Raw genomic sequence first — 27,426 nt, 5'->3', positions numbered from 1 at the left:
GTTCGCATCGCATCAGCAAGGTTGAAGCGCACTGCAGAACACAAGCTTAGGATTGGTTACTGAGATAGTGCGTGCAGTAGAAGTTGTTCACTTCGTCGAGATTATACGGTAGTACATACACAGACTCAGCCTTACATATGGATTTCAAGATCCGTCCCAAGAACGGAGCCGTCTCTCTTTGATATTAGGTACACCGTCTCTGGGGGCGTCTTACAGAGCTCCATACCTGGTTTTATACTTGTGGCTCCTACAAAGGGCAAAGCCAGGGATGTTGCCAGTAAATGTGTGTCTATCTGGGCCTCGAACAGAGTGCACCACATATGTGGGATACTCGTCTGTACTGTCTGCAGACTTTTCGAGAAGCAGAGATCAAAATCGTGTCAGGAGGGGCTGGCCATATGTATCTACACAGTACCACAGTATGTACTGTACACAGGTGACCGTAACTTACCAGCAGCCCTAGTGAAGATCTCCACAAGGAATTCATCAGTGATGTCAGAGCGCGGCGGGCCGCGCCCTGGGCCCACTGGTGTTGAGACGGTAAACTTCTTCAAGCGCTCAAAGATCCTTATCTGATTGTCAGTCAGCGAATGCCTCTGGCGCGAGATTGGCCCAAGCACAGACGTTATCAATTGAAATCACATCCCACCTTCGTAGCAGGAGGCAATCACCTGGGCTGCCTTGCGAGCCTGCTGATGATTACCTTACTAGCTTGAGATCTGGCAATCGGAAGGAGGCCTGCGCCGATGCGCACTTGCTGGTGTGGGCAGCTGACAGGTTGGACGGAAGATCTTGGTGGGCTGAGCTCCAGCCTTCCATTGGCCCACATGGCCCCGCTCGGGTCCGGGAGGCTTCGGACCAAAAGAACAGGGTGCTGATGTTGAGGAAAAGTGGAAACCCTCGATTTGTTTATGTTCCATCCATTGTTTATCGTCATTGGCGCAGCCTGCGGCGCCCTTCAGCAAGCTTCAGCTTGCCATTTCTGATGGCCTTTTTCTGGCTTGTTTTGGACCGAGAGTGCAGGCGGCGCAGGTTTTCACTCGAGTCGTGGACCCCAAGCAACTCTTTCTGTTGACAGTTCTTCATTTCAATCTTCCACTCTTTTTTGATTCTTCGCTGCATCTCATACACTGCTACTTACTTGGCGCAACTTGAGTGACTTGAGTCTCCTGCAACATCCCGACTCACCTAGTGCACCTCTGATATCTCCAACCCCAGTGCATCTACCCATACCGCCGTCACTGCTTTCTTTAACGGCTCTTGGCTGCGCACCATCTCCCTAGCTTCCGGGCCTCACACCAACAACATACGGTGCTCATGAGCAGCTTCAGCTCATCACATTACGCAGGGCTGTCATTTGGGTTCTGATCTGCCTGGTGTGGTGCAGATTCGGATCTGGACCGCAGATCACCAGTATGCAGCTCACCTAGGTAAGAAAGGTGGGTTAAGACCGTTTCCGTGGTTTTTGTTTGTTGACTACCCCCAAAACGTCAGCCCAGTCAGGGACTATACAGCATCTGATTGCCCTTGCGCACGGCACTTGAGATCGACTTGGATGTTGCTTCGATCGACAAAAGAATTTAATTCCAGCTCCAGACCTCGTGCCCATGTCAGAATCGTTGCTAGGGTTGAGAAGAATGAGGATAGCTAACTTGGTTCCATCTTGTGCCTGTTCTCCAGAACCATGTCACCGGCAAAGCAAGATGAGATACCTCCTCCGAACCCAGAGACTCCGAGACGAACCTCGGCCGCCAAACATGGCGTACCTACGACGCCAGGAAATAGACGACCTTCGGCCCAGGCCGCCACCACGCCCAAGAGCGCTCCCGCTGCCGCCGGTCACGGCTCGCCGCAGAAGAAGAAGACTGAGCCAACTCTGCTGGCCGACTTCCTGCTCGGTCGTCCCTCGCCGGCTCGCCAAGCAGCCCAACGAGATGCCTTGAAGCAACGGCGCAAAAGCATGGCGGCAGATGCGGCGAATGTGCGGGAAGAACTACGCCGGGAGATGCGCGAGGCTGCAGTTCGCAGGCTTCAGCAACCAGGAGGCGTAAAGGATCGAGTAAAAGCATGGCAAAAGGCCAGTGCAGCCGCCATGAAGGAACAAGGGGGAGGGGTGCCGTGCGCTGAGGACGTGCGAAGTGAGCCGACCGATGTTGCCCTACATGTCGCGGCCGAGAGTGTGACTGAGGAGGACCGAGTGCGAATCAAGATGCGGCAAAAGCCCAAGAAGAAGAAAGTTAAGGCTGAGAAAGCCGAGGTGAGGGACGACGTGGAGGAGGAAAAGGAGGAGGACAAGGAAAACCACGATGCTCAGACTGGTGACGATACGAAGCGAGACAAGGCAGGTCCCGGACCGGCGCTTGCGTCTAAGGAGCCGCGAGCCGCCAAAGACGCCCCCAAGAGGAGAATCGTTAGTGACGATAATTGGATGAAGCGTAGGAAGGGGAAGAGCCCGCCTCCCGCCAACTCTCCGAAACTGAGGACAGACAAAAGCCCAGCTCCAATACCGAAGGACTTCCTGCAAAAAACAACACAGAATCCATCTGTACAGAGCAAGATCAAAGACTGGGTCGAGAGAGTTGAAATTACTGAACCGCCCCGGGTGAAACACTCTCGGCATGAAAAGGCCGACGGAACAATTACCATCGAAGAAGATATTCCGAGCACGGTGGAATCTTGTGCAGAAGAACGGGCAACGCCCAAGGCCCGAGTAAATGATGGCATCAGAGTTAAGCCGATTAAGCCAAGGAAGCCAACGTCGGATACAGATGACAGCATCCGATTATCCTCAGTGCGAAAAAGCGACCGCACTGATGATGATGGAATCCGAGTACGGCCCATGGAAAGCGGAGTGCCAGACGATGGGATCAGGGTACGTCCCATGAAAAGCAAGCTTCCGGATGACGGAATCCGAGTGCGGCCGATTGACAGCCCGTCACCGGGTGACGGAATTGAAACTTGCCTCGGGTCTCAGAGATCTGCCGATGAGTTACCTCTTCGGTCCGCATCATCCAGACCGACATTTGTAGGGAGGGACTCTAGCCTTCCAAGCAGCCGGCGAGGTGGTTCTTCTGATAACGTGATTGAGGTCATCGAGGAGAATGAGACTGAGCTTGACACTCCAACGAAGAGGAAGGTCTCTCGCCGTCGCTCGAGACGGGCACCCAGTCCTAGTCCCATCATACAGAGAGCTAGCCCGGCCGATGACCAACGCTCAGATTATCCGGCGACGCCTGTCAATCCTGAACGTGAGGGGTCAGACAACGAATCCGAGAGAGTCCCGCCGACTGTATTGGGAAACAAGTCGCTTGCGGATATTCCATTTGGGTATTCAGCGTTTAGTGTTCTTGATTTGCCCCTGGGGGCAGAAGCGAGGCACGGGACGAAAAAGCCGAAAACTCAACGGAACCCGAGCTTCAAGGCGATGCCAAAGGTGCTCAAAAAAGTTGTGACTGGTGCCAAAGAGATCATCCAAGAACGGGTTGAGCCTCCCAGACCGGCCGCGGCAAATCAGCCGCAGAGTATAGAGTCCTGGCTGAATGATACGGTCGATCCCTTCGTAGAACCCATTGTCAAGGATCAGGTATGCGATAGGCAGCCAACTCCAGAATCCCGGGGACAGGCGCTGAATAGCGGGAAGCGGCCAACATCGCGGTCCCCATCTGGAAGTCGGCAAAGAGAAACAGTCAGTCCCGCACCGGCGAAGAAACCCGAGCCCCGAGAGACAGCTGAGCAACAGCAGGAAGATGATGGTGCCACCCCCAGAAAACCGAAAAGCCCTGTTACCCCAACGACCGGCTTGAAGAGAAGGCGGGCAACCAGGACCGCACCATCCCCAACCAAGTCAGGGGGGAAAAAGCCGTTCCGAGATCTGCTGAAAGAGGCTTTCCGGGGCGAGTCTGGCGGTCACAAGCTACCACCCACAGTATATCCCAGCTGTGAGACAGACTATGAGGACGAAGGCGACTATGCGGAGGACGACTGGGAGTCAACCGATGAACGGCGACGATCTACGGACAGAATCAGGAGGCCGCCGTCTCCTAGTTACTCATCTACGTACGACTCTACTCTCTCCTCTGAGCTGTCCAGCCATGGCCCTTTACGAAATAGACCGCCGACTACCGGTGCGCACGAGCTGTCGACTATTGTGTCGGAAGAGTCTCGCATCACAGCCGGTTCCGAGACGATCTCCACCGTGTCCGAAACAACAGTCACTCAGACAACCGCCTTCACCCAGACTACTGATATTCCCCGACAGAGGAGCCAAAAGTCTGGTCTCAAGCGGCGTCTCACCAAACATTCAGACCTCGTATCCGTCCTGTCACTGCCAGACGACGGCCAGCTAATCCCACCGAGAAGCTCGAAGAGCATAAAATCGTCGCGGAGCCTGCACCGCAGGCCCAGCAGGGCTAGCAGGGCCAGCAGGGCCAATAGGAGCCAGGCAGATGAGCTGCTTGAGGAATTTGCCAATGATGAACACTTCTACGGAAGGGAACTGAAAACTCTCGTCGATGGCGTCGTTCCGGTGCTTTTGAAAGATGTTCTTCGGGGTGGACTTGCCACGCGCAACGGGCCAGGCAGGGATGCAGACGCGACGGCCAAGTCTGTGGTCAACATGGGCATGGCGCTCGAAAAGCTAAAACAGTTCCACCAACGAGCGCCACTCTCGGATATCAATCAGCTTCTGACTTGGCTTGAGGCTGTCTCCCAGGCCTATGAACACTACCTGGACGTCTGGCAACTCGGCTTTCAGGGTTTGATTATCAATCTCGCTCCAAAATCTGGCCGTTTCAACGACGATGACTCGCTGCTAAATGCACTTCCTTTAAATGAGGATGGCGATGTGGTGGGAGAAAATGGGGAGCGAGTGGATGTCGCGTACCTTCTGAAACGGCCCCTGATCAGGGTCAAATGGATGACCAAATTCCTAAAGGTAAGTGTCTTGTCTGCTGTTCCATACTTCGCCAAACTTATGCTGATCTCCAATGTCAAGGCTGCCGTCGCAGTCACCGGAGCTCCGGAGGCAGAGAATCTCCTCGCAGTTTTCGAGACTCTTCAGGAGAAGGCCCGCAAGAGACACAAAGAGGAGACCGCCCGCATGACCGATGAAGATGCGAACAGCACTGACACGACCCGCTGCCGAGACTTGAGAAACCTTCTACCGCTCAGTGGCGTCTTAGTCAATCAGATGCGTCAGGTCGTTGCCTTGGATGTCTTCGCCCTCGATTTGCATCATTCAACCGGCCAGAGGCTAGAATGTCAGGTTGAGTTGATCTATAGAGACAATCCGAGTGTCCCCGCCGACCAGGGAGACATTCTCATCAGGCAAATTGGAGACGACGCTCGATCATGGCTATTATTCCCTCCGGTACCAGCCTCGAACATATCCGCCCGGAAAAGCGATGTTGAACAGTCCTTGGTCGTCATGGTACGCGGCACACACAATGGAAACGAATGGTTTGAGCTCCTCAAGCTATCATCGAACAGTGAAGAACAGCTAGACTACTGGATGTCAGTTCTTGGCAGTCATCCGGTGCCGCCCGCCGTGGGTCGGACACCCACCACCATGATCCCAGAGGCAACGTCGCCAAAATCGGACGGTATCGATATTCCGCTTGGTGAAAGCAGGCTTAGCACGCCTGGTTTGGAGTCACCAGGGGTCGAGCAGTCCAGGACCCCATCTCGATACCACCCAAAGCCACTTCCTCCTTCTACACCAACTTCACCGTCACCAGATCCTTGTGCCACCATCTCGCCAGATAGGATGCCCACGCCCACTCGAGAAACTTATTCTCATAGCTGCCTGGATGAAGGTCGAAGCCTGCCCCCATGGAACAGCCCCTCTCATGAGCCTGTGAAGGCTTCAAGACCGCCTCCTAATTCAAGACCTTATCGTGAGGATGGAGCTCCTCCACCGCCTATCCACCGTACTCTCGGCTCGAATAGTCCAGGCATTTTCACGCCTCCCGTTGATGTCAGCCCACATACCAGAGTAAAGCGCCGAATGTCATCTCCGCTCAAGCATGAATACCATCCATCCGACATCTCGTCTGACAGTTCAACATCCCTGAGCGACGACTCCGACTCGTCCCAGTCTTCCAGCGACGAGCTAGATGAAGATGAAGTACCTGACACCATTCCAGGCTATAGCATCAAGCAGCCGGACATAGCCGCAAATGATTCGGTTGTTTCAGACAATAGTCTCACGCCGTCCAACTCCGCCTCGCAGGTTGAACCTCAAGGGGGAAACAGTACAAAACCCGCTCAACCTGCGCAGAGGTTCATTGCATCCGTCTCCTACTGGTTTAGTAGGAAGGGAGTATGGAAAGATATCAGCCAGGGCGAACCGGCATCCATAATCATTCGTCCCGGCTTCATGGAGGTACACGAGCTAAGCGAGCGGAGTTCCAATCACCAAGCGTACCCGTTGCAGTCATCGGGCACGTCCGAGGTAGATAACACAAACAAGGATGCTGGGAGCGTCTTGCCACTAGTCGGACTGGTTTTGACTCCAGTGGTGATGATTCGACGCAGCACGGCCCTGGATCTCGAAGTGCGCAGCCCAGCATCCCCAGAATCGCGGCTGAAGATTGAGGGATGCATGTTCAGATTCCGAGCAGCAACACAGGCCGAGGCTAAGAATCTTTACGAAGCGGTCCACCTGAGCCGTCTGAACAACGCCAGATACATCCAACTCAGCGAGGAGGCACGGTTCCGTTCGTTTGGACAGGCGCAGCCAATGGTAGGTGACGGCAGCGCAGATGACGACAGCTCGAGCCGTCGACGGACCTGGTTCGGACGCAAGAATAGCTACCGCGCGTCGACGCGGGCGCCGAGCGTATCGCAGGGGAGCATCTCCACGACCATCTCGGCGGGCAGCTTCCTCCGGCGGTTAATGGGCGGTGGTAACACAGCCTTCAACATTGATGAATCCACCGTTGATAAGCAGTCGCGGCCTGGGTCCGTCGGGGCGGGCGGCGGTAGCCTCTACACGTCGAGCGCGTCTTCAAGCGGCGGCGGCGCCTCAACGCCTCCGCGGAGCGTGTCGGCCTCGCTGTCCGGCTCGGGCAGCCGCTGGAGCAACGGGCTTGCGAAGCCCTTCTCCCCTGATCGCCCGCTCGAGATCCGCTGCCACCTGAACGTCCAAAACAACCGATGGCTCGACAAGGGCGACTGCATTCTGCACATTACGCGGCCGCCGCCAGGGGTCCGACAGGAGCTGTCGCTTTATCACGGACTTGAGAAGCGGATCATCGTCACGCACGCGACCAAGAAGAGCGGCAGCGACAAGGACAAGCCCCTGATCCTGCTAGATGCGGTGCTCGGGTCCAAGTGCTTTAGCATGCTAGGCTCCAAAGGGGTCATGTGTAGTGTGTGGGAGAATCTGAGAGACGAGGAGGGGAATGTCGGTGTTGCTCCCCGGAACGGGGCAGTCGCTGGAAAGGTGACCAAGTGGTGCTTCCAATGCAAGAGTATGCAGCAGGCGAATTGGATCATGGGCATGGTGACCTCGGAGGTGCCGGGGCTGATGATGGGCTAGGAGGCCCACTGCCAGCAGCCTACGCAGGGAAGGACTCGTAGGGGGGAGAAATGGGAGAGGCATTTGGGTGGGTTGTGGAAACGGGCCATGATTGGGCGCAGGTGCTTTTCGTAGCTGGAGACTGGGCTGTGAATTCAAGAGGAGCACTGGACGCGGAGATGGGTCGACCCCTTGCATTTTTTTCTGACCCCATTTCATTGTTTTCTCAATTCCCTTTGTCAGTCTGTCTTTGTCTCTTTGCTCCTCGGGGGTTCCTCTCCTCGGCCAGGCTTTCACCGTTTTCAAGTTCTACGGATTATACCCATGTCGGAGATGATAGAGCGGCGCTGCTATGGCTGGTTAGTGATTGTCTTGCAGGGTGGTTTAGAGCGAAACAATAGTTGCTAATACCGATAGATTCCCTGAAGAGTATCGATACAGCTTGAGATGATGGTGATGGCACGGTCTTGTCTGTCGACTCAACCAGCAGGCTAGGTGTACTGTACATATGGTTGGTAGGCCATTACCAAAGACGTTAATGATTCATTACGGCTCTTCACCTAACAAATTCTCATACCCGTCGACTTGTGGAGCTGTTCAAGTACGAAGTTCATCCGTTGGTACGGAGGTACTACATAGGGGTATAAGCTACCTAGGTACTTATTGCAAAGTCGTCCCCGTGCTTTTCCAGGCGAGGTATCCAATATCAAATAATATCAATCATGTTAAAATTAGGAAATCCTCCACATGTGCTTGTATCTTAAATATGGTACGCTGGGGCTCTTGGCCTGGGAGCTTTGATGTGTACCACTCGAGTAAGTACCTTAATCGAGCAGTCAGTCTTCAGGCCACAACCCTAACCCTTTGATGCTCATCTCGCCGACCATTGGCTGGCCGACAGGGGTTTGGGTGCTCTGGATTCCCGCGCCTCTCTGGAATTGTTGCAGTACCGTACCTAACCTTATCCATCCAACCAAACGACGCGTTCTTTGCGCGCCTATTGACATTTCAGTTCAAACAAAGGCAAATACGGTATCCATAAGGTCAGTTCTCGGCGCCAGCTATCTGGACAACAAAGGACAGCAACAACACCGACAAAAACATCGACATCAAAGAACAACTGATCTCGACTCGCTCTTCTGGAATTGCGCGACACCAAAGCTCGCCAAGTCTATATCGTCTCTTCCGCCACTTGTTGCGCGCTGCGACGTTCAGCGCCGCGGTATACTCTTCGCCATGGCCGACTACAGTTCGATGAAGGTTCCCGAGCTCAAGAAGCTGCTCGGCGAACGGGGCCTTCCTCACACTGGAAACAAGGCCGACCTGATTGCCCGCCTCCAAGAGAACGATAAGCAGCAGGCGGCCAGCAATCCCGAGCCGCAGGCCGGTAAGCGTTTCCCTCATTCATCATGCCCACTGCAGTTGCTTCCTCCGCGATGCGCCCGCGGCGACTCCATGAGCGACACGTTATTTCTTTTCTTTTTGTTTGTGTCTCACCTTGCATCGCGGCCATCTGTGGCTGTAGTCTTGTCTTATCATTGCGCGCGATCTGCTGCGACTCATTCCGACTGCTCCGCAAACTCTCTGGCACTTTTGGAGGGCGCCACGTACCAGAAATCAAACCAAGATGTGCAATCCCGCTGACCTGAAGCCCGCCAGACTCCAGCAAGCCGGCCGCTGCAGAGGATGAGATTGACTACGATGACGACGACCTCCCGGCGTTGAACAAGGACAAGAAGGATGCGACGGCCGAGAAGCCGGCCGCCGACAAGGCGACTCCTGCGGTTCCCGAGAAGAAGGTCGACGGAGCCGCCACCGCCTCCGACGAAAAAAAGCCCGAAACAACCGCCACACCAGCCGCTGCCAACGAGACCGACGAGGAGGCGCCCGCCGCTACTGCTGCTCCCGCCGCGCCCCTCTTCACTCAGAACCTGCCCCCGACTGACGCCAAGACGGAAGCCGAGAAGCGCGCCGCCCGTGCCGCGCGGTTCGGCATCGACCCGGAGTCTGAGGAGGCCAAGAAGGCCGCGCGCGCCGCCCGTTTCGGCGTGGCCAACGACCAGGTCGCCATGATAGACAGCGCGCTGCCTGAACGCGGCCCCCGCAAGCGTGGGCGCGGAGGTGACGGCGACAAAGACAAAGAAAACAAGGAGGACGAGGCCGGCGAGAATGCGCGCGCCAGTAAGCGGAGCAATCACGGTGAAGGGGGAGGTGGTAGAAGTGGTGGGGGACGGAACCGTCAACGGGGTGGTGGTGGTGGTCGCCGTCGAGGTGGCGGCAGAGGAGGAGGTCAGAACCAGGGCCGCGGGGGCGGGCAAAAGGGCAACAAGGAATCCAAGCCTGTCACTGTTGACCCGGCTGAAAAGGCCAAGATGGAGGCGAGGGCGAAGAGGTTCGCTTCTTGAGCGGGTTGTCGCCACTTTGCTGCTTGCTGAACCCTTGGGCGCCCCTCTCCCTTCGTCTCTGGGACTGACACAGGCCGTGGACTGCTCACTTCTGAGGCTGCGCCGCGGTTGTTCCTTGCCGTCTTGCGATGTATGACCCCGAGCCCGGATTTGGTCCTGGTGCATATAACTGGCTCTTGTCTACTACGGGCCCGGCTCAAACGTATTTCTGAGGCTCAATGAGGATGATTATGCCAGGGTCAGGGAGGCTTTACACAACAGCTTCAGTGCGCAGGGCCGGAGGAGGAAGAGACTCGAGAATCTGTATTTATAGCACCCCGTTCATTGCTCAAACAATCAGTGCCTTTCGTGATGCAAAGATAGGGTGTCAGAACAGGGCATTGGACCGGAAGGGGGATTGCTAAAGCTTGGTTTCTCTCAGGTACGGCGTACCGGGCGCTGCTTTTCCCTCTGTTCCACTCGCTTTTTACTTTCGATCCGTTCAGGAGGCTTTCCAGAGCTGGCCGAGTGGCTGTCCTACGCTAGGTTGGCCAGAAAGGAGGTTCTTGAATGCGGGGAGCGTGCCAGTCAACAGTTTCAGCAATACCCAGCCTATTCCCGCAGTTCTTTCCTCCCCAGCTGGAGACCGATGATGAGTGGGTGAGAGGCAATCTTGAGTTGGCCGTGGATGAACACCTTTGGTCAGGGGTTGAAGTCAAGACCTCTTGCTGTGTACACGATAAGGTCGAATCCCACCATGGCGGCTGGGCTATCTGCACAACTTACGCTCTAGCAGCTGACGGCGCTTCATCAAGAGTTAGAGGTCCGTTGAGTGCTTGCGGTGTCCCTAGCTGCCTCTGCTGTCAGGATAACATGCCCACTCCTCGGATTCAAAAGACGAGTCCCGATCTCGTATGTGAGTGGTATGTGACAGGACGGGTTTAAGGGCAGGTTGGAGACCACAGACCAGCTTTCGCATGAATAGCTGCGGTCACTTTACCTGTGGTAAACTCGGGGCAACAAGCACTCCTGATTAAGAGGATGGCCCAAGGACTGGTCGATTCAGGACTGGCGGAGATCATATGGATTGGCCTGTAGACGCGTCTCCGATCAGCATGGGACGGCTAGCCTGGAATCTTACATCCCAAGCCAGGCCAGGCGTGCCATCTCATTCGTAGACAGTCCGCGATGCGTCTATCCTCATTCCTCACCGCAGGCGGCTCACTGGGCAGCGTATATGCAAGACAGCGGCTGAGGAAGCGAGGTGCAGACAGTAGTCCGGGCAGTGGGGTGTCGCTGAGGCGGAGAAGTACGGAGAAAGACTTAGCCATATCTGACCGAAATCGTGAGCCATCGCTTGTGACATTTTTTTTAGCAAAAGCCCTTCGATGATTGCCGGCTAGGTGAGGAAGGGAGACATGCTCGTTCGGGTCTCCGGAGACTACTGGTTGTCCTGCAGCACTAGAGTCGGGCTGATCTTATCAGAGCCCTGTGATGGTGCACGAAAGAGGGAAAGTTAGCGTGGCATGAGGCCCAAGAATTCGTCCAGGAATCAGCACTTCAATCTGAGCTAACGAGAATCAGCTGCCATCTCTCGGAACACAGTTGTTTGGCGTTGTTCGGAGAAGTCAGAGAACAAGAAAAACGGAAGTCAATTCGCGGGGAGGAATGGCATGAAGAAATCTACGAGCCAGTAGCGAAGGAAGTCCCTTACACCCAGCCAGCCTCCGGCTTCGTGAGCGATACTATCTTCCAGCCGGCAGGTAAGGACCACAGACGTCTTGATTCTTAAGAGTCCTATAGGGAGGATAGAAGAGGCTTAAGCGCAGGGGCTGATCGTCGGCGTTGACCACAGAGTAGCGCACGTGAGAAGCATCATCGGCCGTCGACAACGTCAGACTCATCGACGGGATTGGAGTCGTCGGGGGTAGGGTGGGCGGAGGAGAAGCCTGTTCAGCTGAGTAAGTTCCCGCCACACTCAAGCATGAATACCCATAGGTAAACCTATGATATGTATGCCATGCGCATGAGGATGGCCCGGATGAATTCTGTTGGCTGCGCGATGCACATTCTGTTGGCTGTTGGCTGCGGTTGGTGGTGGCAGAGTTCCCAGCTATCAGGGAGTGGAGTCCCGCGAACCAAGCAGACGGGATCGGGATTTGCCGTTTTTACCACAGGTAAACTGTACGAGTATCCGTATGCAGCCGACTATTTATGTTGGTCGCAGAGCAGCATCACCAACTAAGGTATCTAGGTGTAACAGGATAGCCAGGAGAGAGGACATGTATGTACTGTACAGTACACTATTACGAGGGAGATAAGAAGATATTTGACGATGATAATTGCACTCACACCATCTCGCAATCACGTTACTGAGAAAGAGCGAGGCGAGGAGGGCTCCCGGGAAGGGAAGGCAGATCCTGCTAGCCGGGGCGTCGTTCGTCCCACCAATTGGGCCTCGAAGGATCCCTGCTAAGTCGGCCACCCCTGTCATAGCAGGCTTGGCGGGTCTGCGGGGCAGTTGACAAGATCAGGGTTTACCGACAGACGACCACAAACTGTGGTAGTGCTTTCTGTCCAAAACGGTAGCAAACGACCTCAACGACCTCAAACAACCTTCGAATTTACACGTAGATCAGCAGTCGCCTTCTGGCAAAACTCTTCAGAAGCATCCATTGATGGAATATGGAAACCGTTGATGCCACGTCACCAGCCTCATCTATCGGAATCGGCGACAGCACAGGGCTGGCCGCATAATCAGGCAGGTATAGACGGGGTCTGTGGCGAAGTGCAGATTTTGGACAATTACGGCTAACAGTCTTGGTGACGGACTCGCCACATACCTGGTAAACGTTCTTGAGATTGAGAATTTGCCCGGCGTCGGCCTGACTGGCTTCTCTGTACCTGAACAAAAGGACAGAGAAGATGGCATCTTCGAATCCGCCTTGCTGCTGCGCGCCAGGATCGCCAATGCAATCCTGCAGCATTCCAGTCCATGTACGAAGTATGTATGCTTCACCGCGCGTGTCCAGCTGTGCATGGCTGTCGCCCAGTGGTTGTGAGTTGGATTTCTGCGTTATAGGCCTGCAGACACTGGGACCTGCAGCACCGGGCAACCTTTTGTCTTGGACCATCGCAGATATCACGGGAGTGTTATACTCCACTGTGTGTCGATCAACCTCTCGGAGTAGGCCCGCGACACACCCTCCGCCAGGGAGCCCGAGCATCCGACAGATGGTTCGCAGGACAGGCTGAGACATGCATTGCAGCATGCAGCAAGCCAAGGTCAATCCGGCGTTGGGCAAGTGAACGAACCCCTCCAAGAGACATCCATCTGGATAAGCAGCGCTCAGAGAACCAGTTGGGGTGATTGAGAAGAGGTGCAGCCCGTCACGCAACCCGCTCTTGAAACGGTATTTTCCTGAAAGGGGTCATTCTTCTCATCTTGGCTGTCTGATCGCAAGCGCCGGCTCGCCATTCAGAATCAATGATTGGCTCTAAAACCTGATATTCTAGCCAATGAGAAAAAAATGAAGCACAATCTGGAGATAGCCGCCGAGAAGTCCCATCTCTGTTCGACCAACCAGGACAAGCACGGGGCGGCTCTGCTTCCTTGGCTTGACTGCTAGGTATAGAATTTGCGAGGCGGGGAGGGGACGAAGCATCTTGTGATTCTTACACTTATATCTTTGTCCGTACATGCTATAGCATCTTGCCTCGTATCTGCTAAAACCGGGTCCTGAGACCGGTGTACGAAGTTCTCCCCTCTCTCAGCAGAGTCGTCGCGGGACTTATACGTCCTGGGTAGCGGGGGGCAGAGGGCTTTTGATCTTATTAGCCAGCTCATTCGCCACTGGCAATGGACTCTTTGAGTCTTTAACATGGTTCAGCTAAGGTGCTTACATTTCTGTCTTCCGTATCCACAAGAGGAGCCGAACATGGGTGCCCTGATGCCGGCCACCTAATGTAGTCGTCGAGATGGCCCTGGCAGCCACAGCAGCTGGCTAGGTCCTTGTTGACTCAGAGCTGCCAACGGCTGTGAATATTAGAGACAAGTAGGTAAGTGTCAGACCGTCGCCATTATCCGAGATCTTTGCCCCCAACTTACGGTGTCCACGTACACCGGTTCACCTGATCCATGGTTCCTTCAGGCACGAGGTGGAGGTGGCGGGCCGCTAGCTTGTTCTTAACCGCTTGTCATACTATCCCGGCCTATATATCCGTATACAGAGATAACTACGTACAGAAAAGCATCAGAGAAAGAATCGCCTGTTTCTTGGATCAGCGTTACGTACCGCCGCTAGGGGGATACGAATAGAGGGTATAGGTTAAAGAATATAGTCCACGAGTTCCGGATCCTGAGCCGAGAAGATCGGAGACCTTCTTGAGGGGTTCTGAGGGAACCAACTTATGTAGCGGGAAATCGACTGGGTTCTGAGCGAATGCTGCCCAATGGTACGGCAAACTACGCCTTCTGAGCCCTCATAGGACATGTACTCATGCAATTCCCAGGGCTCGTCTTTCTCGCATAGCGGCGCAGTGCAGCTTCTCCCAGTGGAGACCAGCGCCTCACAAGGGAACGACAGGGCCTGAAGGGTTCGCGAAGACGGCACTGGGGAAGGAGGGACCAGTTGGTGGGGCGGGTGCACACCTTGGATCCCCGCTTTTTTCATGGCTCCACTCCACTCACGTCGCCTTCCGCCCAGCTCCACCGCGCTTGTTTTCCATTCGCACCGCTTTCGCTGATGCCGCTGGTTGCCTCGAACCACACAGCAGCCTGCATGGCTCGCCTCGCCTCGCCCGTCAATGGCTTCGTCTGCGTTTGCGCATTTCCGCACCAAGTTAGTGATTGGATTGAGAGGCCCACCCACCGCTCATCTTTTCTTAGGAGACCCAATCCAGGCGCTTTCTCGGCCGGGCCTTCCGCGTCAAGGCCACCTGACTTTGCCGAGCGACAATCCGTCGTCGAGGCCATTGAGGCCGCAGCAATATGCTTGGGCAAAGATGGCTACGCCACTCATATCCAAGATATGGGAATGTTGGGAGCATCATCTTGTACCCCAGGTATCTTTTCGCCGCTTAGTTAATATCTAGTTACAGTCATATGGTTTCCCTCGCTCTCTCACTCTCACTCTCTCTGTGATACATATCGGTAGCCCAGCGTCGTTTCCAGTCGACCGTTTGCCCTTTTGCCGCTCGCGATCTAGGCATCTCATCCCGCTTTTCTTGCTTGGTTAGCTTGTTTCCTCCCCCCCCTTTTCAGTCCGCATCAGTTTTTGCGCGGTCTACGTGAAGAGATCGCCAAAGGTCACTGGCCTAGCGCTTGCTGACCCCCTCCATCTCCCCACCCTCGCAACCCATGTGCGTGGGCTTGCACTACACACCCTCTTACACCAATCTGTACTAGACTAGCCGTGATTGATAACTGTACTCTGGTCCAGTCCCAGAGGCTCGTTAGACTCACGTCTGCTTTTCTCTCTTTTGTCTGTTCTGGCTTTTCTTCGCTTCTTCCTGATAATTTTTACTCCCTACCGTTGTTTAGGGGGGACTACAATTCCGAGCCATCAGGCCACTGGATGGGCCGACCCTAATACATAACCGCCTCGCCCCTTCAAGCGCTGGATGAGCCGGGGTTGAACTCAAGGCCATATACCAAACCCAGTGGAGCATTCCCGCTACGGCGAAGCCGGATCGTCATTTTCGGGGACCGCAGGCCGCAACGACGCCCGACGAGAGGTTGTTCCCGTCTCCATTCGCCACCGGCTCTGATATGTGTGCTAACCGATGTACCAGAGACACTGTGTATCTTTTCTTGGGCCGCCCTTCATGTTGTGCACTAGTGAGCCGTGGTGATTATGACCGAGACACTCGGACTTCAGCCAGAAAATAAAGGAAAACGATGGCTTCGAAGCGGCCGGGACCGCACACCTTCGGCTGGTCGGGTGACACTGGAGCTAGGAACCTGGGCGCCCCGAACGGAGAGGTCAAGTTCAAACTCCCTTGGAATGATGGAAAGAAGGCCGAACCGAACCGACAGCCCGGGCGGGCCATTCCCCAGCCAGCTCTGTCCAGCCGATTGCCGCAGCCTCTTTCCCATCGTCGCCCCTCTGACAGCCAGCTGGAGCAGCCGCGTGTTGGTCAGCCGGCACAGTTCCGAACCTCGATCGGAAGTACAAGCAGTTTGGCCATAGCTGGAGTCAACGGTCCAGCTTCATCCATCCCAGCCTCGAGCAGGCTCCCAGCTCCTAGCTTAAAGCCGCGAAATGTCCTGAGGCGAAAGCGATCAGGACTATCCCAGGACGCAGGCTGCTCCCGCAACGAGTCTCGAAACAACTCGACGGGAACCGGCTCTACCGATTCAAATCCGCGTTCGCAGACGCCTCTAGACGCCATCTCCCCTCTTGACCGCGAGCTGACCCAGAGTCCCCTGGAAATTCGAGTAGCACAACAGGTAGAGATTCCCAGGACAAGGGCGCAGGCCGTGACAATATACCCCGAGTTAGACAGGTACCGAGATTCCCAGCTGCCTGCTCAGGACGAGGGCCCCGGTTTCAATGTTCCATACCGAATTGCGACACACGACCTGCCTCCGCCCACGCCTCTCTTCTCCGGAACGAGCAGTCAACTCAGTGCCTTCAGCGGGAGCCCGTCAACAAGGTGGTCGGAATCACCAGGTCCCGGTCCATACAGCCGAGACACCACACCAACATCTGTGTCGTCGCAATCCCCGGGACTGGTGGTCCCATTGCGTATCCCTCCGCCAGGGTTCAGATTCCGACATGCGGATCCGGCTTTGGCGCGTCCTCCGGTGACTCGAAGGAGAGGGGGGAGCATATCGAATGAAGCTGCATCTCTAAGCGCTGATCCACAGGGTCTGGCCGCTGTAAGAGAGTTGTCAACATCGTCCTCGTCCAACTCGACGGTCCGCGCCGATGGTAATACCAAAGAGAAGAAGAAAGGTAAGAGGTCGGCATCACCCCCAAATCCTCCGCCTCGGAAATCGTCGCACAAATCGAAGGAGAGCCGCGATCAAGAACCCGCCGCCTCCCAGACCCGCTCCGGGAGTGATAGACCGCATGGAGTGTTGTCTTCGTCAGCCAAAGCCGCCTCTTATTCTCGACCGCGGCCTACTCAGGTTGCACAGCCCGCCGCTTCACACAAGCCAACACCGCCCGTTCGACCCAGTCGTGAGGGAACGCTCGACCTCCACACCCAGTTGGACCATCCCATCCCAGTCATTCAGAGCAACCTGTCCTCAACATCGCTCTCCGAGAGACGACAAAGCAGTTTCTTAGCCCCCGGCCCTGCCAACCGGCTAGCCCCTTCACCGGCTATTTCTGACGGGTCAGCCCAAGCCCCGAGACGAGTACCCGCAAGAGAACTCGACCCTGCGCCCAGAGCTGCTACTACTGGCGAGGTGGCTGAAGCATCGAAACAAGAGCCTGGGAGGGGCATTCGAACTCCAAGCCCAGGCGTGTCGGTGTCGACTTTCAGAGCTCGGTTTCCCCTCTTTGGAAGACGGACAAAAACCGCGCCAGAGTCATCCACCCAGTCGGATAAAAAAGAGAAGGCCACCAGGAAAGGGCCCGCAGCAGGAACAGGCCATGAGGGTTATGGCCGACTAGGCTCAGTGCGCCGGAGGAGCAGTAGCGTGGCAAACACGGCTCGTGTGATCCCGGGGACTATGTCCTCGCAGGAAAGCTTGAGCAGCAGCCAGTCTTACGATCCCTTCTTGATGGAGCGGATGGCGCCGGTTATTATTGCTGGCGGGGAAGTCGTTGAGAACAGGAATACGAGCTCGGACTTGACACGCACCACAAGTAACCAGAGCTCAACTTTGAGGAGACCCAGCGTCGAGTCTCACAACAGCTCTCAGTTGTCATTGTCACCTAGGGAAGCCGCCCGCGGCACACTGTGGCCGTCACCTTTCCCCCGCGACGTTACGCAGACACCTTCGCTAAGCAGTCGTAGGCCTTCTGAGAGCAGCGAATCCGACGCTCTCGCCATGAAGCCTACCTTAGCTCTTAGGCGGTCAATGCAGCGGCTGAAGTCTGGTGGACAGGAACTCCCACGACTGCCAACGCCCATCGCAACCCGGTCTCGGGTTGTCTCACCCTCTGTGACGAGCCTGGATGCGAGCATCAACTCTATCGACTCTACAATCGATCCTCTGGCAGAACCCACATTTCCCAGCCAGCAATCAACAACCGTGGCTGGCTCATCTGGGTCGAAGAAGCTCTTGAAACGAGCTCGCTCCCCCCGCAAGTGGAATCTCTTTAGTCGGTCCCACACCCAGCCTGCTGCTGAGAAAAAGGAGGCAGCCAAGACGGTGGCCGCAACTGTCAAAGTTGTGCAGAACAAGCCCATGGCGTTTTACACAATGATGGACTCATCAGAGCAAGACGATGCCGGGACGCCCGATCTGGAAGAGCTGCTTCGCGAAGCCAAGGGCACCGAGACCCCTCCTCAAAAACCTCCACCCAGAGAGACAGAACCTAGACGGCGTTCCGTGACTCAAGAATCTAAGCCAGCGGACTTGGCAGGATTCGACCCTGGCGTCAGCCAGCATTCACTGAACCCAAAGCGGGCTGTCACGGTTCCCACGCTTCTGACCAGGCCCTCACCCATCCCCCAAGCGAGCGCTGTAACCGAGCAAGTGCCGAATCCAGGCAAGCAACCGGCACCTCCACGTCAGGTTTCTGGTCGACCCAGCAGGCTCCCTCAAGTCGGCCGCATTCCCAAGGTGGTTAGCGCCAGGGCTGAGCAAACTTCTCCCAAGAGCTTTTCGAGACCGTTCCATAGACTCAGCATACAGGCACCTCCCAAGAAGCCCGATCCTCGCGACCCGGATTCGGTGGCAAAAGGACCAAGCCCTCCTAAGCCGTCCACGCCGGAGCCTGCATTCGAGAGAACAGAGGCTGCGTACGATTCTAATATATCAGCTTTGATTTATGGCATACCGAGACTACCACCCCCGACCTCTACCGCCGCCCCACAGGAATTTCTCTCCTTTCCGCCCCGGAAGGACTCTCAATGCACCACGACAACGTCCTCTAGCAGCTCCGGTGGCCTTATAGCGTATGCAGATGCCACTGCCATCGTTCCCTCACCAAACGCACCTCTTGCCGATGACGAGATCTGGGATGAGTATAACGATCTTCTTGGAGAGGACACTGTTCAGCTAGCGACATTCGAACAGCCATCCTTGCCGAGACCGCTCCCCTTGCAGTTGGCTTCGCACGACCACGCCAATCTAATCGAACCTTCTATGGAGTCACCGACGCTCAGTCCTCCTCCCTTGCCGAGCATAGTGCAAGCCCTACGCTCAGGTATAGAGCAGCCGTCGTCGAGCATCTGCGGCTCGGACATGATTGAGGAGGTCAGGCGAATGCTTGACAGCGATCCGGCCCAACACTCGCTAGCCTCCGTTCAAGACACCTCTAGCAGCCATAATGAGCAGCTCCGTAGCTCTGATGTCGGCAAGCAAGTAGAGGAAGCAGAACCTCCGAATCAGGACGGGACTTCTCCGTCTGGTCACCAAACTCGACGGTCAGATGCGAGTGGCAGCAGCCAGGGCTCGGAGGACGCTTCACCGATATCCCAGGTTAACCTGCGGGTGGGCTCCATGACTGTCAGCAAGTGGCTTACATTCGGACATGTTCTCTTCAGCCCCGTGCGGGATGGATTGGTCTCTGTCGTTGGTTCACTCAAGCGACCCTCAATACTTGTGGTCGACGGTCTTGGGAACGATGACTGGTCTTTCTATGCTGCCGAAACATATCCGGAGGCGACGTTTTTCAATCTATCGCCCCGCCAGCCTCTCTCGGCTGAACACAGAAACTCATCCGCCTTCCCTCTCACCCCTCCGAACCACCACCAGATCGAGTATCCTTCCCACACAACCAAGTTTCCGTTTGGAGCTCAAAGCTTCACAGCTGTAGTTTACCGCTTTCCGGCTGCAGCTCCAGAGTCGCATTACCGCAATATCATCTCTGAAGCACGGCGAGTGTTGAAACCCGGAGGCTTCATCGAGCTCTCAATCCTTGATGTGGATTTGAACAATATGGGTAATCGCGGCCGCCGCGCGGTACGCCGTCTCAAGGAGCGCATTCACGCAAGAGCCCCGGACACTAGCCTCGGGCCAGCGTCTGATCTCATCCTACGGTTGATTGGCAGGAGGGGGTTCACAGATATCAAGACATGCCGGGTTGGCGTCCCTGTCGCCAGCATCGTTGCCCGGTCATCTGGTAGCGAGACAGGCGTAGGCGAGGGGAAGAGGAGCTCGACGGGCGCTGCCAGCAGGGGCAAACCCACGAAGGATGAGCGCAGCCTTCCGGAAATGATCAATGACGAGGGGCCGGTAGCGGACGAAAGCATCACCAAGTCAGTTGCCAGGGTTGGCCGCTGGTGGTACACACGTTGTTACGAAGGCGCTGCGGTTCCCGGCATCAGCGCGGGTTCACGATCCAGCATGTGGAGCGACAAGGCGCTGCTCGCTGAGTGCGAGGAATGGGGCACGAGCCTCAAGCTGATGGTATGCCATGCGCGAGCGCCGGATGGGAGGGCGCGCGTTGCAAGCATCTGAACCGGGACATTGCTCCCTCACTAATCGACCCCCATCTTCCGCATCTCAACCTATCCGGCTCCATTAGATTCGCATTTCCTGGTCACACGATTTTCATGGAGCATTTAAGGGTCCAAGGAATTATACATGCGCAAACAAAATCAGCAAGACCAAGAGGGCGCAAGCCCGACGGTGTAATATGGCATGACACTTAGCAAAGAGGGGGATGCTCAACGCTCCTGTTCAGTCCGATATGGCCGGTTACAACAGAACGGCGCAGTCTTTACAGGGCTTTTCCACTTCTCCTTTCCTTTTTCGTTTCCCTTCTTTCGCGTTACTCCTGTGGAGGCTACATTACATGCATTACCTACCTAATACTGGGAGTGGAAAGCTTGGGCTTAATAATGAGGCAATGGGTCGGTTTTGCTGCACTCGAACCGCCGGTTTTGCTGCCTGCCACACTCTGGCAAACCAGCACAACGGGGTTGGTGGGGATGCATTGACAGCGGCGAGTGCGAATAGAACCTAATCCCACTGGTTGGGCTAGGTTGGATTTGGGATATTTTGTTTGGATTATTGGGATGGCTGGCGAGGACGCTGTTGCCAGCGACTTATTACGTTTTGGATTGATGGCGAATGGGGTTATGAGTGTGCACGACCGGCGTTTTGGGTGTTGGGTAGTGACGGGTGTGTTGGAAGGTTATGGCCAACCTGAACCCGAGAGGCGATGCTGTTGACGTTGACGAGAGAATGTTCTGAAAGATACCCCAACAAGTCTATCCAGCAGGCTGGCTGGCTGGCTGGCAAGGAAGGATGCATGCATGTATGTACATATCGCTAGCGGTATTGTTACGAATGATGAGGCGGTAGCATTAATTGTAACTCTTTGGAGTGTATTCCAAACATTTTGTCTTGTGTGTAGATGGCGGATATTCTTGAGAAATGGCCACCGATACTCTGTACTGACGATGAACCATTCTGACACCCTCTTGCTCCGAAGTCCAACTCATTAACTCTCTTATAGACCGCTTTTACACTGTCCACAGTGACATACGACCATACCTACTGGGAAGCTCGGGATCCCGTCCGCTCTCCCCTAGATAAACCAGTAAGGGCCAGATTAGTAGTTGGGTCGGTGACGACCAGCGAATCCCTGGTGTTGTATGTTTTTGTTTTCTCTTTTCTCCTCATTTTTCCTCGCACCTCAAACCTACACCTAGAGGAGCATATATGATAATTTGCGTGCGTTTACACTTATTAAAGCTTCTATGTCGGGGTAAGATCGTATGAAGTGAGTATTGTGAGATTGGGCTGCCAAGGAGGTCCACTGTTAGTTACGCCGTAGCGACCATTCCTCTCTTGGCAAGACCCCTTCCCCGGATTGGCGGGGCCGTCGCGAGCGCACAAGCCGGATCTTGGCGTCGCGACCCACTGGCCCAGGCCGTTCAAGTTCTCGACTTCAGCACGATTTAGCGGATTTCTTCGTCTCACCAAACAAAGCTAGAGGCCCAAAGAGACAGAACCAGAGCGACACTCGAGGCTCCCGTCCCCTTCCAGGTTGGCTCCTCTACGCAAACGGGCCGCTAAACTTGGCGCTATCCATAGCAAAAGCACAGGTCTGATTCCTTGCTTGCCGTGTCCGTGACATGGTCTAAGATGGGCATTGTGCTGCATCTCGTGCGAGCCTTGTTCGACAGAGACCAGCGGCTGTCTTCTGCTCATTTACGCTTTCGACTGAGGTAGATCTCGAGGACGAACGAACGATCGAAGAATCGAAACCTGGCGAGACTCTCTCGTACGTCGAACTGCTGCTTAGACAGGGTGGACGAGCGCGGTGGATGCTCGGTGATGCTCTAGGCACTAGGGCCCATCGACCTCGCATCATTCATCCTTGCCATATCGAATCGGCACCATGACGCGACGCATTGTCCGAACGATAGTCCAAACGACGACTGCCGCCCTCTTTACCTTTATTGTCCTTTTCTTCCTCGACCGCAACTTCCGCGTCCTGCCCAACGCCATACACGAGTACCTGCCCACTCACCATGCTGGACTGGTCATTACCGACGTTGCCCTCAGGCAATGTTCCACCCTTAACGTCTTCTCCAGCTGCAAGCTGGACCCTGCCGTCTGGCACCGCATCGACAAGGACCTGTACCTGGGGAAAGGCTTGTTCTCGAGCGCCTACCTCCACGTGCAGCACAAGCGGGAAGAGGAGCTGACGGCCGATGACAAGGTTGTCATCGACCTGGCCGTGGGGAGGCTGAACCCTGGGGCGAACGAGAAAGGGGGAAAGGGGCAGGAAAAGTGGGAGGCGAGGCCTGCGGGGCTGTGGATCAAGAGGTCGAATAAGAGGGGGGCTAGCGACTCCAAAAACGCCGTCACGGCCGTGGACGTGCTCTTTGGGGACGATGCCGTCGAGGCGAGGCCCGGGTGGGCCATCACGGGCACGCCGCTGTTGCTGGATACCGGCTCCAACGTGCCGGCTGCCCACATCACCATCAGGAGGGGGGTCGCGCAGGAGCCAGTCAAGCCCGTGCTGAGAATCGGCGAGAATGGACGGTTCAAGATCATGCAGCTCGCCGATCTGCATCTGAGCACAGGGGTGGGCCATTGCCGGGATGCGTTGCCTGAGGATTGGAACGGGGGCAAGTGCGAGGCCGACCCGAGAACGCTGGATTTTGTTGCCAAAATGCTCGAGGAGGAGCGGCCCAACCTGGTCGTTCTCAGCGGAGATCAGGTGAATGGAGACACTGCGCCGGATGCGCAATCGGTACGTGCTCGAACTCACGAACGAAGCATATTTCGCTAACACCGTCGCCAGGCAATCTTCAAATACGCGCAGCTCCTAATCAAGCACAAGATTCCATACGTCTCCATCTTTGGCAACCACGACGACGAGGGCTCCATGTCGCGCGCCGCGCAAATGGAGCTGATCGAGACGCTTCCGTACTCGCTCTCGCGGGCCGGCCCGGCCGAGATTGACGGGGTGGGCAACTACTACATTGAGGTGCTGGCCCGCGGCGGCTCGGGTCACTCAGCCATCACGGTCTACCTGCTCGACACGCACGCCTACTCGCCCAACGAGCGCAAGTTTCCCGGCTACGACTGGATCAAGAAGAACCAGATCGACTGGTTCCGCAGCACGGCGCAGGGCCTCAAGAAGAAGCACAAGGAGTACACGCACATGCATATGGACGTGGCCTTCATCCACATCCCCTTACCCGAGTACCGGGACGCCGACATACCGCGTGTGGGCGCTTGGCTGGAGCCGAGCACGGCGCCGGTTTATAACTCGGGATTTCATGACGCGCTGGTGGACGAGGGTGTGGTGATGGTCAGTTGTGGACAGTAAGTAGAAACCCAAAACACAACCCGCCTTACATGCTCCTAAGTCCTAATCTAACCCCCGCTCCCAACCACACAGCGACCACGTAAACGAATTCTGCGGCTTGTCCACGACGGCAGAGGGCAAACCCGCGCTCTGGATGTGTCACGCCGGCGCGGCCGGGTTCGGCGGCTACGCGGGCTACGGCGGCTTCCACCGCAAGATACGCGTCTTTGATTTCGACATGAACGAGGCGCGCATCACGACGTGGAAGCGTGTCGAGTGGGGGCCCGATGTGGATAAGAAGATTGATGAGCAAATCCTGGTTGATGCGGGGAAGCCTGTCTTCCCTGAGCAAGAATGAATGAAGAGTGAAGAAGAGGGGGGTATTAAACAACAACACATGATATCTAAGTACGACTAGGTTCGTTGATTACTAGTTCGTTTAAGCTGTCGTTTTAGGTACTCATTGGCATATATATATGGAGGAGAGAGGCAAAAGAAAACACTTGCACTGGTTGGGATTGGCGTTATTGGGGTGCTCATCGACGGCTTTCTGCGAGTTTTATTGTATTTTTGGTGTCTGTTATGGCTTGGTTGGTTTACCTTATGTTTCCACCAGCGTTTTAGTATTGTATACCTTCACACATCGTGCTGCAGAGTCGAGCGAGCTTTCGGTTGTGCATTGGATAGTCAGTGAGTGGCACTTGTTGTTTCTCAGGTGCTCAGACAGTTAAGGTATACGGGACAAAGGGATTAACTTGGCAGCTGCCAGATATTATCTACTGCATTACTTGATTAATGGTATATTCCAACACAAACCTCCCAAACGATTGCCGTCATCCTCAACTCCTAGTAACCAAGACTTCCACCTTCTTGACGATGCCAGGCGGCGGGCTATCATTAGCCCTATCGCTATTACCCATAATCGACTCAGTGCTATCGTTTGCCCTGCTGACCGCCCGGGTCTCAAAGCTGCCAGCATTGGCCACTTCGTGCACGCTTCTACTCTCCAGCACCCTGGAGAGGCGGGAGACCCTTGACATAGGCGTCCGGCCGGACTTCCATGTCTGCATGGTGTGCCGCGATTCCACGTCGACGGTGTATCCCGTGCGCCCGCTCCTCCCGCGGCTCCCGTAGCGAGATCGCTCGTTGTAATACTTGACCAGGGGCGCCAGGGTGGGCACGTTGGCGACAGTGATGCCGAGGTTGTTCTCGACGGCGGACCAGAGGATGAGCGGGGCCGAGTCGATATAGTTGGATAATCTCTTGACCGTCTGGATGCGGATGATTTGTATGATGGTGATGAATAAGCCTAGCCCAAAGAGGCCGAGCAGCACGATCTTCTTCCGCGTCTTCATCTGGAGCTTGAGGAGCATAGGGAAGGGGAGGAGCATGCTAGTTCAAGGTTTAGCCATTGTTAGAAGAGCGGCTGGTAAAGGCGACGACAGGTGTGCCGCAGAGGCGAGCCCTAGGAAAGAGTACTCACACTATTACGTCGAATACTATGGTGATGGATGCCATTGCCGTGTAGAATGGAACACCCGGAAGGCATGAACCGTCTGTGATGGTCCGGTCCCATTGCTTGCTGGCAGGCTGGCAGAGGTTGATCTGAACCAGAAGGAATGATAGATGGAACAAGACGCATGCTACAATGACGCCAATAGTCGTGCGACGGTAGAGGCCTTTTGGGATAAATCGGAGATATGACACGAGGAGGGTAATTTTGAAGCCCAAGATGCTCGTTATGTAGCTGTAGCGGATCGCTATTAGTCTTGACCATGACGATCAACTGCCATGAAGGACTGACAATGGCGCGCCCATGTATTGTAACTGCACCTTGGTCAGCTGGTGAGCCCGTTGTCCTTCAACGGCTCGGGCAGGCTTACAAGGCCAAAGTTGTGAATGTTCTCTTCTGGCAGGTCATTGATATGGTACAATCCGAGACCCCATCTAGTCTCTACCATAGCGGTTAGTTACACCAGACAAGATAGATAGAAATCGACTCTGATGTATTGTTCATCTAGTATACTTACGGGCGATCGAGACGATGGCGAATCCAGCGGCGCAAATCTGGTTCTGTGAGCACTTGGACACTGCCGGCAAGCGAAGCTGGTAGCTAGCTATTCAGGGGCCGACTCACCCATGTTACCACAATGATGAAATCATCTGTCGAAGAGTGTTAGCAAGCTTCCCGATTTTTCCTTATAAGAGAGAAAGGAGAAGCCAGAATGTCTTACCTATACCAAAGGCCTTGACCATGGCCGCCCGGACGTAGGTACGAAGGCAGACGGTAACGAGCGAAATGAAAGTCAGGGCGCAAGCGACACCCGTGATCAAAGGCCCGGCAGTGCGGGCATTGGGATCTTTGGTGTTGAATGTCCAACCCATCTTGGCGGGAGCTCCAGCGATGAGAGGACGTGGGGGAAGCGCTGGTTCAGTATCTCATGCTAATAGGGGGTTCGATATATCTCCTTCATGTTGGCGATGCTGTGGGATCGTCCTGTCTCCAGACCCGCTCCTGGGGTCTGGGAAATCTCTTGATCGGCACTATGAGCTAGAGTCATGGGTAACAAAAACCAAGGTCGACGATTAGGCCTTTGCCCCTGGCAGCGAGGAACGGCATCAGGATATGGGGATGGCGTGTGCGCAATGCACCATATGTTTGAACTACAGCAGCCCTGTCTGGTAAGAGTGTCGCCGCCATCGGGTATGGCCTGGAGTAGCGGGCCTCGGTAGTTGGATCGCATCTTGGCGATCGTGTCTTGTGTCCCTTGGGATTCTTCAGCTGGGATGATGCTTGTCACGGGCTGGTGATGCGCCCGAGGAGAGACCTCTCACGGTTATGGCGCGATATGTCACGAAAGCCGACTCTGATGATTACCATGACCTTGACTGGCTAGCCATGCCGCAAGAAGGCCAAACGCTGCAGAGCAACGCGGATCGGAGTGTTTCGCACCAGTAGATCGGGATGCCCCTTGTAGGAGGCAGGGGAAACGTCAGCCGTTTCGTCCGAAAACGGGCCAGGCTGAGTCAAGCTTTGTGGCTTGAAGTTGAATGCCGATCAGTGAGCATCAAACCCATCAAGATGAGATGTCATAAACGCAGAATTTGCTAATGCTTAGCTGGCGAATATTTGGACATCACGGGAGGAGAAAGAGAAGGTTATCCCGGCATCAGAGGGGCTTCCGAGCCTTCAAGGTGCTCTCCGTACCTGCATCTACAACACGATTGGCCAAGAAGATCGCAGCATGACCATCAGTCACCAGTCTGGTTTAGGCAGGAGCGATGTCCCGGGAGCGGAGGAAATGGGGAAAGCGAGACCGGGGCCCTATTCACTGCATTTGCATCCAGGTCGACATTGTTATAGCCATTTTCTCAAGCGTGCGGCCACAAGTCTGGTTTATGTCTGTCCGCAACTGCTCGGTTCAGGGGCTCTCGTTGCCCTGCAGATGTGTAAAACTGGCGACGGCCGCTGCGAAATACCTACTATGTAGAGCTTCGGCAGAAGGACTCAGGGGAAAGGAGAAGCGACTCTGAACACAGTCCGTACTGTGTGAAAGAAAAGTACTGTGGTAGTGGAGTAACTACTAGTAGGTAATCAAACTTGAACAAGCAAGAAAGTAAAAAA

The 27,426-nt window shown here is 55.3% G+C and overlaps 6 protein-coding genes across 6 annotated transcripts; 5 read left to right on the top strand and 1 right to left on the bottom strand.

Annotated features, from left to right (window-relative positions):
• Positions 1-1,684: 1,684 nt before the first annotated feature.
• N656DRAFT_796493 (uncharacterized protein) lies at positions 1,685-7,540 on the top strand (the record flags this gene model as incomplete). The annotated part of the gene is made up of 2 exons (XM_064817532.1): positions 1,685-4,933; positions 4,994-7,540. The coding sequence occupies 2 exons, from the start codon at positions 1,685-1,687 to the stop codon at positions 7,538-7,540; spliced, it is 5,796 nt and encodes a 1,931-aa protein (XP_064672449.1).
• A 1,215-nt stretch (positions 7,541-8,755) lies between these two features.
• On the top strand, positions 8,756-9,924 carry N656DRAFT_767019 (uncharacterized protein; the record flags this gene model as incomplete). Its single annotated transcript, XM_064813526.1, has 2 exons — positions 8,756-8,906; positions 9,179-9,924. 2 exons carry the CDS (start codon positions 8,756-8,758, stop codon positions 9,922-9,924), a joined length of 897 nt encoding a protein of 298 aa, XP_064672448.1.
• Positions 9,925-11,550: 1,626 nt separating this feature from the next.
• Positions 11,551-12,447, top strand: N656DRAFT_777064 (uncharacterized protein). The gene is made up of 2 exons (XM_064814752.1): positions 11,551-11,666; positions 11,764-12,447. Exon 2 carries the CDS (start codon positions 11,936-11,938, stop codon positions 12,146-12,148), a length of 213 nt encoding a protein of 70 aa, XP_064672447.1. The 5' UTR covers positions 11,551-11,666; positions 11,764-11,935; the 3' UTR covers positions 12,149-12,447.
• Positions 12,448-15,350: 2,903 nt separating this feature from the next.
• N656DRAFT_553878 (uncharacterized protein) lies at positions 15,351-20,591 on the top strand. The gene is made up of 2 exons (XM_064810057.1): positions 15,351-15,639; positions 15,697-20,591. The coding sequence occupies exon 2, from the start codon at positions 15,803-15,805 to the stop codon at positions 20,486-20,488; it is 4,686 nt and encodes a 1,561-aa protein (XP_064672446.1). The 5' UTR covers positions 15,351-15,639; positions 15,697-15,802; the 3' UTR covers positions 20,489-20,591.
• A 1,788-nt stretch (positions 20,592-22,379) lies between these two features.
• N656DRAFT_796490 (Metallo-dependent phosphatase) lies at positions 22,380-24,159 on the top strand (the record flags this gene model as incomplete). Its single annotated transcript, XM_064817531.1, has 3 exons — positions 22,380-23,240; positions 23,292-23,818; positions 23,895-24,159. The coding sequence occupies 3 exons, from the start codon at positions 22,380-22,382 to the stop codon at positions 24,157-24,159; spliced, it is 1,653 nt and encodes a 550-aa protein (XP_064672445.1).
• Positions 24,160-24,640: 481 nt separating this feature from the next.
• On the bottom strand, positions 24,641-26,186 carry N656DRAFT_704742 (uncharacterized protein; the record flags this gene model as incomplete). The annotated part of the gene is made up of 7 exons (XM_064811202.1): positions 24,641-25,193; positions 25,285-25,548; positions 25,606-25,628; positions 25,685-25,755; positions 25,832-25,868; positions 25,939-25,964; positions 26,036-26,186. The coding sequence occupies 7 exons, from the start codon at positions 26,184-26,186 to the stop codon at positions 24,641-24,643; spliced, it is 1,125 nt and encodes a 374-aa protein (XP_064672444.1).
• Between the last annotated feature and the right edge of the window lie 1,240 nt (positions 26,187-27,426).

The sequence above is a fragment of the Canariomyces notabilis genome (assembly GCF_033297395.1).
Source record: "Canariomyces notabilis strain CBS 508.74 unplaced genomic scaffold N656scaffold_5, whole genome shotgun sequence".
Taxonomy (NCBI): domain Eukaryota; kingdom Fungi; phylum Ascomycota; class Sordariomycetes; order Sordariales; family Chaetomiaceae; genus Canariomyces; species Canariomyces notabilis.
Note: the sequence above shows the minus strand (reverse complement) of the source record. Positions and strands in the feature narration are given on the sequence as shown.